At 38.2% G+C, this 13,499-nt stretch overlaps 4 protein-coding genes across 4 annotated transcripts; 3 read left to right on the forward strand and 1 right to left on the reverse strand.

The window, feature by feature from the left end:
* Positions 1-1,076: 1,076 nt before the first annotated feature.
* On the forward strand, positions 1,077-3,742 carry LOC18024579 (histone H1). Its single transcript, XM_006406599.2, has 4 exons — positions 1,077-1,459; positions 1,553-2,419; positions 2,988-3,068; positions 3,180-3,742. The coding sequence occupies exons 1-4, from the start codon at positions 1,193-1,195 to the stop codon at positions 3,471-3,473; spliced, it is 1,509 nt and encodes a 502-aa protein (XP_006406662.1). The 5' UTR covers positions 1,077-1,192; the 3' UTR covers positions 3,474-3,742.
* Positions 3,743-4,776: 1,034 nt separating this feature from the next.
* On the forward strand, positions 4,777-5,839 carry LOC18024580 (phosphopantothenoylcysteine decarboxylase). The gene is made up of 2 exons (XM_006406600.2): positions 4,777-5,311; positions 5,394-5,839. Exons 1-2 carry the CDS (start codon positions 4,976-4,978, stop codon positions 5,685-5,687), a joined length of 630 nt encoding a protein of 209 aa, XP_006406663.1. The 5' UTR covers positions 4,777-4,975; the 3' UTR covers positions 5,688-5,839.
* Positions 5,840-5,913: 74 nt separating this feature from the next.
* On the reverse strand, positions 5,914-8,130 carry LOC18024581 (pentatricopeptide repeat-containing protein At3g18020). Its single transcript, XM_006406601.2, has one exon. The coding sequence runs from the start codon at positions 8,128-8,130 to the stop codon at positions 6,046-6,048; it is 2,085 nt and encodes a 694-aa protein (XP_006406664.1). The 3' UTR covers positions 5,914-6,045.
* A 2,610-nt stretch (positions 8,131-10,740) lies between these two features.
* Positions 10,741-12,850, forward strand: LOC18024664 (WUSCHEL-related homeobox 1). The gene is made up of 4 exons (XM_024159833.1): positions 10,741-10,905; positions 11,014-11,373; positions 11,467-11,528; positions 12,273-12,850. The coding sequence occupies exons 1-4, from the start codon at positions 10,767-10,769 to the stop codon at positions 12,768-12,770; spliced, it is 1,059 nt and encodes a 352-aa protein (XP_024015601.1). The 5' UTR covers positions 10,741-10,766; the 3' UTR covers positions 12,771-12,850.
* Positions 12,851-13,499: the final 649 nt, after the last annotated feature.

Here is a 13,499-nt window from a genome sequence, read left to right on the forward strand (position 1 = left end):
GAATGCGCTTTACTTTGTGTTCCCTCTTTTCTTCTTTTGTCAACCAGCTACCAACATTTTATTTTTTAGTAAAGAACATGTAATGTCTGTTTAATTTGCATGTGGCGAAAAGGCGGGCTTCGAATGTGGGTTTAATTATTCAGCATTATTTGATCAAACTTTCTGGATCTTATATATAGTGTCTTCACCCTCCATAGTCTCCTATGAGAATTGATCTTATCGCTTGAAACCAAAAACACACATAAGCAAACATTTAAAATTTTCTTTGAAACAGTTTTTGTCTTTACTAAAAGTTAAACATTAGAGTTAAATGCGTAACTAACTCAAACGTTGAATGCGTGAAACGGAAAAACTATAAAAAAAAAGAAAACTTTGAACTAGACACATGCCACTAACAATTAATAACACACATTTACATGATCATCTCAATATATTTGATGTATTTTTATAGAACTCGGTGTTAAAACATATATTTGATCAAACTTTTTTAGTGAATATAAACTTCAATCAAAAAATAATTCGACTGTATCAGTTACACAAGCTAAAAAGGACCTAAAAGGAACTACTGCTGTAGTATATTTCCAAGCTCGGTTGACCTATTTATATAAGTACTTATCACACACACTCTTTGATGGAGTTTGTCACATAATTTACTTGATGCAGCAATGTTTGCTAGACTTCCTTTATGTACTTTATATAAAAAGACTTCCTTTAATGTTTTTATTTAAAAACAAAAAACAGTTTATATCTTGTTTACAAAATTGTTTACACGGAAAGTGAGGCGGTATTTTAGAAATTTTGGCGGTCCATTTTTCATTTTGGGTGATTGTTACGAAAATATAACCGGTAAGAGGCCCAAAAAAGAGAGGTAAACAAACACAAAACTCAAAATTAAAAAAACAAAATTTAGACGCCACGTCATCGATCCTCGTCAAAACCATCGATTTAAAAAATGTTCAACGGTGAGATTTAAGTGTAATCGCAATTTCCACCAATTTCTTCATTTTGCCTCCCTCTATCGCCCAACCTAACTTTATCTATTTCTTCCCCAAATTTTATTTATTTTACGCACACTAAAACAATAATCAAAAGTGGGAGAAAAAAAATAAAAGAAAAGAAAAAACCCTAAAAACTAAATCTCACCTTCCTCTGTTTTTTTTTTTTCACTGTTTCTCAAAGAAAAAAAAAATCAATGGATCCATCTCTGTCTATATCGAGTGATCATCACCATCCTCCTCAGTTCACTCCATTCCATCCATATCCCACCTCCAACAACCCCTTCGTCTCGGCTCCGAATCCGAATCATCCCCTTTTCGCTGGACAATCGGTTAACCAGAATCCATACAACAACCATGTCTTCCAACCGCAGCCGCCTCCGCAACCGCAAACGCAAACGCCTCCTTCTCAGGGAGCTCCTCTTCCTCCCCATCCTTCCCTCAACCACCCTCCTTACTCCCAAGTAAGCTCTCATCTAAAGTCTTCTCCTTTAACTGAATTCGGTTAGCTTTTTTCTTTCGTCGTTACCAACGTTTTTTTCTTCCTCTGTGTGTAGATGATTTGCGCAGCGATTGGGGCTTTAAACGAACCAGATGGTTCAAGCAAGATGGCAATTTCAAGGTACATCGAGAGATTCCAACCCGTTTTACCTCCTTCTCACGGAGCTCTATTGACCCACCATCTCAAAACCTTGAAGAACAGTGGCGTGCTTGCCATGGTGAAGAAATCCTACAAGCTCGCTGGTTCTTCTCCTCCTCCGGTGAGTGCTGTGGCTGCTTCAGGTCTGGAAGTTCCCAGATCTGAGACTCCTCCGAGTAACACCGGTCCCTTACCCTTTGATCCGGTGGCTGTCTCTGCTTCTGGCTCTGTTTCTCAGCCTCTGAAGCGAGGTCGTGGACGACCTCCAAAACCTAAACCCGAAGGTCAACAACAACCAAGCGTTGTTGCTCAACCCAATACCTCCCAGTCTAACGGACTGCCAAGCTTGGAACAACAACAACACGAATTGCCTGTCACAAATCCGACCGAAGTGGGTTCGGAGTCTGCAAAGAGACGACCTGGTCGTCCAAGGAAGAACGGAGCTGCTCCAATCGTTCAAGCTGCGGTTATGGCTGGAATCATGAAACGAAGAGGCAGACCACCGGGTCGTAGAGCTACTGGGAGACAGAGGAAGCCCAAATCTGTCTCGGCTACTGCCTCTGTGTTTCCTTACGTCGCTAACGGTGCTAGGCGCAGAGGAAGGCCGAGAAGAGTTGACTCTAGCGGCGGCATCGCAGCTGCTCCTGCAGGTGGAGAAGTGGTTGCGGTTGCGCCGGGGATGAAGCGTGGACGAGGACGGCCACCTAAGATCGGTGGTGTTATGAATAGGCTTATTACGAAGCCAAAGCGTGGACGAGGACGTCCCGTAGGCAGACCCAGAAAGGTAATTTCTTTTCCCTTTTCTCTGATTGGTCAGTGTCTGTGACCTTTGATTGACTTAAATTCGCAATGTCCGAGGTTATTACTGTGCGTAATTGTTCACTGCTCCGCCGTCAATTTGGAATGAGAAAGTTTCATACTTGGGAGTAAACAATTGTGAATTCAATCAATGTCACTTTCCACTTTTGAGCATTGTTTGTTTTCGAGCTTGTAAGAGAGAATCTTGACCTGACTAGGTTCCATTGGTTTTATTATTTTCGTGTCCCTCGCTTTTGGCGTATCCTTTTCTGGTTTCCGTGTGTTCAATTCTTATTTTTAATCTCATTTGGATATTTTTAATCTCATTTGGATAATTAAGACAAAGTGGTCGGTGGTGTTTCCCTTTAGCTGGTCATTAACTTATAAATTTCTCAAATATTGTGAAGACTAATCTGGCTTGTTGCTTACTTTATTCCTTTAAGTAGAAACGTGGGTCAGTTGGTAGAAGTTAAGAGTTTTCTTTATTTAACCATTATTGTGTGTCTTGAATTTGTTGTACTTATATCCGACTTGTTTTCCATTTATGAACGTAGAACACAACATGGCCAGTCACTGGAGCTACTGGGACACAAGAACCTGCCTATGGAGAACTCAAGAGAAAGCTTGACTTCTTTGTAAGTCTAGTCGACTAATAAACAGTCTTGTCATTTTAAGTTGATTCGTTTTGCAGATTAAATTCCTGAGTCTGATTTCTGATGTTTGGTTTTGGTCTCTAAATGATTCAGAAAGAGAAAGCAAAAGAAATCTTGAACGTGTTGAAAGCTGGGGTTACAAGCAGCGACAATCATGCAGTGGTGCAAGCCATGGAAGAGCTGGAAGGACTAATACCGATGTTGACTGTTGAGCCACAAGCCATGGAAGAAGTGCAGCCAGAAGAGGCAGCACCACAGCCGGAAACTCAAACTGAAGCTGAAACACAAGGAGAAGAACTGGGACAAGAAAGGGAAGGAGGAGGAGGAGAACAAGCACAGACCCAGACCCAGACAGAAGCGGAGGCAATGCAAGAAGCTCTGTTCTGAAGAATAATGATCGAAAAACAGAAACATCCTAGACATATAGCGTTTGGTGTTTGTGGTTAGCAGTGTTCTTTTGGTGTTAGGTGTTGGTTCGTATGTTAACTAAAACCTATAAGGAATTTTAAATTTAATAGTTTGCTGAAGAACAAACAAAAGACCATTTGATGGTGTTGTCGGTGTGAGTCTCTCTAACCAAACACTAAGGGGTTGCTGTAAATTAGTGGGATGTTTCTCTCTTATGTCTCTAGTTTCTTCTTTCTTAATCTTTTCCTCTATTCTGCTTCCGTTTTGCAAATGTTAGTTTTAGGAGGTCCAATAAATTTCGTATTATTATCACGTATCTATTCCATGTCTACTATTTCACTCGGAAGCTGTTTAGAGGTTATCTCAAATCGACCTATTGAATTTGACAGTGGAAGCAATTATTTTTGGGTGCTAAGGTTTTGCAGCGACTAAGAAAATAATGTCGTTGATGCCAATCAATGAGAATTTCCTCAGCATTATCAGTCAAGTCATTACTATACAGTATACACTAGGCCTGGAAAACTTTTCAAGATATCCGGATCCACCGGATAATCAGTTTTACTATCCGGATCCGGATCCGAAAACTTTGGATATTCAGACATCGGATATTCGGTTTGAACCGAATATTTACGGATATCCGATCGGATATCCGGTTTTGTTGATTAAAAAAAAAATCTTTAATTTTTAAAACTTATAATAAGATAACATAAATAATTAAAATGTATCATCATAGCAAGTTACAAATAGCAAAAATTAAAAAACATTCAAGTAACATTCAAATAGCATAAAGTTTAAAAGTTTACATAACAAAAGAGAAAATAGTAATAGAAAATTTAATTTATCTTCATTTCCATATGCTATCCATTTTTATGTTTTTATCTCACAATCTAAAATATAAAATTATCACAGAATATGAATTTCAATCATATGTAAAGAAATTAAACAAAAAATAATTCTAAAGTTAATTTTAAAAATGAATAAATATTATTAAAAATAAATAAATATTTAACAAACAGATAACGGATATCTGATTTCAAAATTTTCTATTATCCGGATCCGTATCCGAAATAAACGAATACTTAATTTTACTATTCGGATCCGGATCCAAACTACACGGATATTCGATTTTTACGGAATAGATATAACCGGATACCGGATCAAATACCGGATAATAATTCTAGCCCTAGTACACTTATTACTCTGGTCAAGATATTTATAAAAAACAGAAGCGTGATTCAGTTGTAGATTTCTATAAGGGATAAAGCCCATACAAAAGACTGAGGCCCAAAAAGAGTGAGTCAACGGCCCATTTGACCGACGACAAAATGAGAGCAATGAAGAATGTCCGTCCTTTCTCTATCTCTCTCTTCCCTCTTAAACATTTTGATATTTCACTCTCGACCAGATCAATTTTCGGTTAGGGTTCCTCTCGCCGAACCATCGTCTTCCCCAAAGATCTCTAGAGGTCCAAAAGGGGCGGCATGGAGATTGGGAAAAGAGACAGAGAAGACATGGAAGTGATAACCGCACCGAGGAAGCCCCGTGTACTACTTGCTGCAAGCGGAAGCGTCGCCGCTATCAAATTCGGCAATCTCTGCCATTGTTTCACAGAGTGGGCAGAAGTGAGAGCCGTCGTTTCCAAAACATCTCTGCATTTCCTCGACAAACTCTCTCTCCCACAGGAAGTGACTCTGTACACTGACGAAGATGAGTGGTCAAGCTGGAACAAGATCGGCGATCCCGTGCTTCACATCGAGCTTAGACGTTGGGCTGATGTTTTGGTCATTGCTCCTTTGTCCGCTAACACATTGGGCAAGGTAAACATCTTAAATCCACACCATCTAGAGTTTGAGAATTCTTCACCATCTTGTGATATGAAACCACTTGATGTCTCTATAGATTGCTGGTGGGCTCTGTGATAATCTTCTGACTTGCATTATACGAGCTTGGGACTATAGCAAACCACTGTTTGTTGCACCAGCTATGAACACTTTTATGTGGAACAATCCTTTCACTGAAAGGCATTTGTTGTCGCTCGATGAACTGGGAATCACACTTATTCCTCCGATCAAGAAGAGACTGGCCTGTGGAGACTACGGTAATGGCGCAATGGCTGAGCCTTCTCTGATCTATTCCACTGTCAGGCTCTTCTGGGAGTCGCAGGCTCATCAGCAAAGTGGCGCGACAAGCTAAACCATGGTCTCCGTCTGGCATTGGCTTGGTCCTGTTTTCACTATCCTAGAATATAGATTATCACTCTGTATGCTTGTCTTTGTACATCTTGAAATAGCTGTGTGTAGAACGATTTGCACTGGCTCTACTCATGTAAGTTTATTTCCTCGCTTTTCCATGTTCTCTTCAGTTCTGCTAAGTATTCACCAATTTGATCTCTCTGAACTTTTGAATTTGCCGGCCAAAAAACTCAGGAAGGAACAAGGCCACTTGTTCTTAGTTTCACACAAAGCTTAGGTATAACAAAAACCTGTTTCACTTCTACCACTGATGATGATATTCAAAAGGCTAAGATGCCTGAGACCAAACACATGAAAATTTATTGCTTTTGAAACTGTTCCTGAGGTTGTAGATCATGTAGTTTATCAAGTATCCGCCATGTAACAGCATCAGGAGCCTGACCATTCTTCCTCATCTCCTCCAAAATCTGGTACGCTTCTCTCCTCAACCCACTTCTGCTACATTCATCAATCACAATATTATAGCACACAACATTAGGAGCTGCTCCAGAATCCGCCAGTTCGTATAGGAAATGGCAAGCATCACTTAGATTACCAAACCGACAAAGCCCTTTCAGTAATGCTGAATACACAAACGCATCATGTCTGCCTGATGGCCATATCACATCGTCCCAGAACCTCTTCGCCATATCCACCTGACCAGTCCCACACAACCCGTCAATGATAATAGCATAGGTAGTATTATCCGCACTCACACCAGCCTTTACCATCTGATCAAACACGCACATAGCTTCATCTCCCTTATGTAGCTTAAACAACCCACGGATAACAGCGTTGTATGTAACAACACCTGGCTTAAACCCGTTCTCTGGCATAACCCTATTCAACACATCAAGAGCTTCTTCTGCTTTTCCTTGAGTAAGCAAGCCGCACATAACAGTAGTTAAAGTCACAGCATCAGGTGCACAGAACTTCCCTGTCATCATATCGCCAAGAACTTTCACGGCATCATCCACCCTGCCCATCTTGCAAAATCCATCAATAACTGTGTTAAGTGTATACTCATCGGGCCTACAGTCTCCCTGAAGCATACAGATCAGTACATTCAGGATTTCAGTCGGGTTATCTACAACGCAGAGAGCTCGTAGGTAGATATTATAGATTCTAGTTCTATCTGTTCCTTCTTTTCTCAACATCAGCTCAAGAACATTCCTTGCTTTATCGGTGTCATATTCCTTGCATAGACTCTCCACTATGAGCTTATAAGTATACTCAGACGGAAAAAACCCAAATTCAGAACCCTCTTCTAGCAATTGATAAGCTCTCATACACCCACCATCCTTGCACAAACCATGAATTATAGCATTGTAAGATGTATTTCTCGGTATCAACCCTTTACTCTTCATTATATAAACAATCCTCGCAGCTCCATGGTTTCTCCTGTATCGACACAAGGAATCCATCATATGCCCATAAGCAAATTCAACGTTCACGGACTCGCATTGTGGCATGTTCTCTGCAATCTCGAAAATGTCATTGAAATACCCTTCCTTGCACATGGAATCAACGAGATTAGCAAAAGCTGCTGTTTTCAATGATGTATCAGTCTCATCCTTCATGTGTTCCCAGAGTTCCTCCATCAGCTTCCGTCCTGTATCAACATCTCGCCTTTTCAAAAACCCACCAATAAGAACACTCAGTGTAAGAGAATTAGGCCTTATGCCAAACGCACGCATTTCATCGAGCACTTTATGGGCAACTTCAAGCTCTCGAATCTCACAGTAACCACCGATTAGAGTGGTGTAAGTCACAACATTCGGGAGATGCCCTCTGTTCCTCATATCGAACACAAGCTTGTGCGCATCGATTACCCTATAGATCAAACAAAGCTGATTGATCATACGGTTGTAATTCGTCAACGATGGCACAAACTCCTTCTTGACACCGATCAAACGGTGTATAACCCCCAAGGTACTCACCGGCGATCCCGAATCTAGCAGTCTCGCAATGATTACGTTGCAAGTTCTCTCGTCTGGGATAAAACCTGAAGCGACGAAGAGGAGAAACCGACGGTGAGCTTCGTCAAATCGCCCGGCGTCGCAAAGAGAGTGGATCACACTGCTCAGGTTAAGCGAATCGGGACGATACCCACGGAGGCAGAGGCCGTCGAGAATCCGGAGAGCTTCATCGGGATTCCTCCGTACGGTGCAGGAGCTGTGTATCCGTCTTCTCCAGTAAGCTCTATCGGTTACATTGCGCCTACGATCTTCTGCTTCTATTGCATCGTCTTCTTTTTCGGAGTGTATTCGAGCTTCAACAACATCACTCTTCTGCAACTGGGATACAGAGGCAGAAGAGAAGTATACGGGTTTAGAGAAGAAAGTGTAATAGAAGCCATTTTGTCTCTGTTTGGCTCGCAGTAGCAGGCGAGTGACGAAGAGCATAACTTCTCGGGTATCTCTGTTTTTGCCTCTTAAACCGGTTTTTTATATGACAAAAGAAAGAGTTACACAGATGTTTTCTTTCCATTATCGCCCGATGGGCCTAGCTAATCTTGTTTCGTTGGCCTTAGCTACTAATTTCGTTGGGCCTAATGTAAGCCCAGTTTTTTTGGTCGACAAGCCCAGCTTAATTAAATCTATAGAGTATGTAATTTTTTTCCCCTTAGTAGTGAATAATTGAGAAGTTTTCTGGAAAGTAATTACATTCTTAATATTTCCCCTATAGACTTTATTTTGTGTTTTAAAATGATCGTCCAACTAATTATAGATTTATATTTATGTTTAAAATGATTAACTTGTACGCTAATGAAGACTTTAAATTTGGAATAGATAAATGATGATTCAGTTTTAAATCAAGCATATATATATAATCATTCCAATACTTATAATCTCTTACAAATTCAATTGAAGCCGTTGTATTTAACTACTACTACTATTACGATCACAATGAACAGCTCAAAAGGAACGTGCGTGTGAATTAACTTATGGTAAATTGGTATATAGCTTGCTTTGGAACAACATAATACAAGTTTGAAGAAAGCCAGCATTGGTTGACGAATTTGATCGTGTGAATGATTAAACTAGACTAACTAGTATATACACGTTAATTTGTTTGAAGAACTCTAGCTGAGTCGACCGATTTCAAAAAAAAATTTACAGTCAATTGCACATGTTTCATCAATTTCTAAAAAAAAATCATTTATATAAACTTTAAAAGATATACATCTAAACATATTTATTTTTTAAAACCTAAGATATGATTTTTCACCAAGAAAAAAAACGACGTTACTAATAATGTGTTACAATAATCACTGTAACGTCTAGCTATATTTAGCTACGTAACATTGATCATCACATGATCATCATTAAAACAAATAAAGAAGACATGTTTATTTAGTACTACGTCTTTTGCAAACTGAGGATTAAAATATTGTGAAAATGTCCAAAAAAGGAGAAAAAACAAAAGGATTAGGGCTTGGGAAAAGACAGAAAAAGGGGATTTAAGATCCCTAAGAGAAGAAGGGAGGAAAAGGGATTTATGGAAAAGTGGGTTTGAGAGAGACAAAGGAGATGAGGTGAAGAGTGTAAAGGAGACAAAGCTATGGGGCAGTTGAGAACAAGAATAATAGTGAAAGCCACCACACACATATACTTTTATCTCTCATATATATTTCGTAGAAACAAAAAAAATGATACTCATATAGAGGATCACACTCATATAATAATAAAATTCTTGGACGAAAGAATTTTTTGTCAAAGAAGAAGTTAGAAAAAAAAGGAAAAAAAGAATGAAAGAAAAGGAGTGATGGGGAGAGATGGGAGAATGTCACGTCGTTTTAAGCTCCTTCGCATCTCCCCATATCATTCATATCCCCAGAATTCCACGCTCTTCTCTCTCTACCCCCACCTCTCTCTCTCTCTCTCCTCTTACTAGTCAACCTCATCTTCCCCCTTTTCTTTCATAAAATTATACTAATATGTTTTGAACATACTAATATGTTGTACAGTTACTGTTATCTGTCTTTATACTAAGAATAAAGTTACATCATTCAACATATCGCTTAGTGAAGTGTAATATTAGTCAATCCGAGCTCATATCCTGGTTTGGTTGGTGCATGTCCTTATTGCGTAATAACCATGCTAATTTTCTTTGCTAAGTTTCATTTTTTATCGGATGTTTCCTAAAAGAAACCACAATCAATGAATCTACTGAATCATTTACTTAGTAGTGTTTTCGTTGAATCTGTTTGAATGCCGGTTTTATGTATAGTGCTTAGGTGTACTAATCCGCAAACTAACCACGTTTTTAATAGTATTTTTCTAGTACATATACGCAAGCACTATAATTCTTAGATTTGCCATTTGTGAATTACTTGGAGTAGAAAACATTTTTCATGTAAGTATACATCCATGTTTACTGTCTATAAAGTATACACAGGTTACATTAATCGTATAGTGCTTTGTGCAAATGAATAACTAAAACAAGCCATAACGAATTACTTTAAACAAGCCATAATACTCAGTACAAATAAATGATATAATAAAATTCACTGGTAATATAATAGAATACAGTACACTCTGCATGGAAAAGTATATATGTCGTTTAATTAGCTAATCAAAGATTCTATTGTATTTGGTGTTTTGAAAAATATATGTGGTGTTTTGAAGTTCAGTAGAGAATATATAGAATAAATGTAATCGAACAAAGTAAAAATAAATATAAAATTCAATCCATATGTAGAATGCATGTTAATGTGTGAAAAAATATAAAAGATTGTGTTGGATTGTCCTCTCTCTCTCTCTCTATATATATATATATATACATATGTGTCTTATTACAAAACCCCATTTGCATGCTCCCATTCTCCGTTCACATACAGAGATATATCTCAAATTTATCACTCTATTTCACACCCATCAGTCGAAAACAGCCAATAACAATTTCTACTACTTGTCTATTTCCTCCTTCAACCATATCATTCACATATCCTAAATTTCGATAAAATTAACAAAGCCCTATTTACTTGGTATCTCTCTCTCCCGTCAGCTATAAACATATATAAAACACATAGGTTAAAATGTGGATGATGGGTTATAACGAAGGAGGTGCAGATTCCTTCAACGGAGCAAGAAAGCTTCGTCCTCTCATCCCACGCCTCTCTTCTTGTCCCACCGCCACCGCCGCAAACACTAACTCCGACCACCGCTTTAATATGGGTACCTATAGCTCTCCCTCTCTCTCTGTCTAAACTACAAAATAAAAGAATTATCTTTCTTGTTCTTAATGCTCATTTTATTGCTTGTTAAATATGATTTTCGAAGCAGTGGTGACGATGACGGCGGAGCAGAACAAGAGGGAGCTGATGATGCTAAACTCTGAACCTCATCATCCACCGGTAATGGTGAGTTCACGGTGGAATCCGACGCCGGATCAATTAAGGGTTCTTGAAGAGCTTTACCGACAAGGAACTAGAACTCCTTCGGCCGACCATATCCAACAAATCACCGCGCAGCTACGACGTTACGGGAAGATAGAAGGCAAAAACGTTTTCTATTGGTTCCAAAACCACAAAGCCCGTGAACGTCAGAAACGGCGCCGACAGATGGAAAATGGACACGACGAATCGGTCATTACGACAACTAGTTCTGTCTCAAACCACGGATTCGACAAGAAAGAACAACTAGGTGAGAGACCATAGAATTAGAAACTGAATATGGAGGTAGACTTACATTTCTGAATTTCAAATCTTGAATATAGTTTTTATTTGAAAATTTCAGGTTACAATGTTGAACAGACCAAAAGCTGGATATGTTCGGTCGGATGCGACACACAACCAGAGGTAAATATGTTTTTTTTCTCAAAAATTTTCATAAGGTATGTTTGTTTCTATATATTCATTATTGTATATGTTGCTCGTATTATATATATGGTGATGTTCTTGGTAGTCTTTTATTGGAGAAACGGAATTTAATTAAAGGTTTATGATTTGGTATAATTAGCATATGATTACAAAGAGAATCTCTTAAGAGTAAGTGAATTCTTTTTTTTTTTGGAAGCTTGGGTAAACTTTGAAACAAAACAAAAAGCCAAAGGCAGAGAGAGAAGATGAGGCAGTGGAAATTGAAAAGACCAAAATAGTTAGATTATTGGAAATGTAAAAAAGAATTTTTTAGCAGAGAATTATTAGTTTGATTGTTTTAAATACTCCTATTTGTTTTAGATGTAATGGATTGATCCAAAAAGCTGCAGAGTCTTTCTTTCATGTCGGACAGCTGCTACGTACGATCGATTTTTTTGTTTTTCATCTTGTTTTGGCTGAATTTCCATTAATCAGTGTGTTTTTACTCCAACACATGCTTGAAAAGACCGTTTTGACCCTAATCTTCAACGGTCCCTTTCTGGAATATTGTTTTCACAGATTATTTTTTTGGTCTGTGTAATGTTAGTTCTTTTTTTAAGCATAAAGTTTGTCGCTTTGCCAAGAGTTTGACTTATTTGTTACCGAGTTTTACATTTTCCAATGCTAATCGAGTAATTGACTAATTTTAATATCAAAAATCTTGAATTTCTTTTTGAATATTAGAAACCTCGTGACCATCATCATCAGGAGGATCCTGTCTCAATATCGATGGTAGCAAAGAAGCGCAATGGTCTTCATCGAGGAGACGAGAGGCAAAGCTTTCCTGGGAGAAATGGGACGTGGCAGATGATGCAGTTGCCACATGGACCCTACCCTTCTTCACAACATCAATATCATCATCAACTGATTCTCAATTCAACGACTGTTTTGTCCAACATGTCCACTAGCAACAGCACTGTTCCCGCTGCTAAAGATACGGTCGTCGTAGTTTCACCTTCATTACTGAGAGCAAGAGCAGCAATGAACACAGAGACATGTCACGACAATAAAGATCAAGAACAACATGAAGATTGCTCTAACGATGAATCCGATCATCAAGAACAGACACTAGAGCTGTTTCCATTGAGAAAAGAAGGGTTTTGTGGCAATGGTGGCGATGATGAGAAAGGGAGAGAGAGTGGTATTCACAGTTTCTATGAGTTTCTTCCATTGAAGAACTAACCCTATTTTTTCCAAGAGCAACATCTTCTTGTTTTATTACTTATTAGACAACTACATCAATTAATCAATCGAATTAGAGCGAGAGAAAATAGATTAATTAATTAGGGTTTGTTTGGGGGTAAGGGCAGGGTTGTCTTTACGGTGTTGATGTTAACCTTTCATAAGGTTTGCCTTAAAATGCATTTTGGACCACTTTCTTTAAATGTTAAAACGAGCCAAAAGAAAAAATTAAGAAAAAAAAATTAAAAAAAAAAATGTGATTTGCACATTTGTGTGGATGTGCTGTATTAGGGTTTTTCTTGATTTGGTTGGTGATAGAGGTTATTTGGTGATGATATCAAGTGTTACTAAAATGGGTACTCGTTAATATTCAATTACATCTCTTTTTTTAAAAGGCATAATTACTATATATATATTATCAATACTGTATATTATATATATATAAATATATTTTAAACTTACTAGCTATATCATAAAAAATCACTATATATATACATACACACATGATCTATATATTGTATATGTGTCATTTTTGGCATGCGTACCTTTGAGTTATAAATGTGCGAGAGACAAAAAGAATTGGGTTGATGTTGAAATGACTAAGAGAGTGGGATAAATTTGGTTTGGGACTTGGTTTGTTTTTTCTCACTTGCATACCAACAAAATGCCTTCCTTTTGTTTGTCAATCACCAACAAATTGCTTTTACACTTGCTATTTATATATTAGTT

Source organism: Eutrema salsugineum, unplaced genomic scaffold (assembly GCF_000478725.1).
Source record: "Eutrema salsugineum unplaced genomic scaffold, Eutsalg1_0 scaffold_13, whole genome shotgun sequence".
NCBI lineage: Eukaryota > Viridiplantae > Streptophyta > Magnoliopsida > Brassicales > Brassicaceae > Eutrema > Eutrema salsugineum.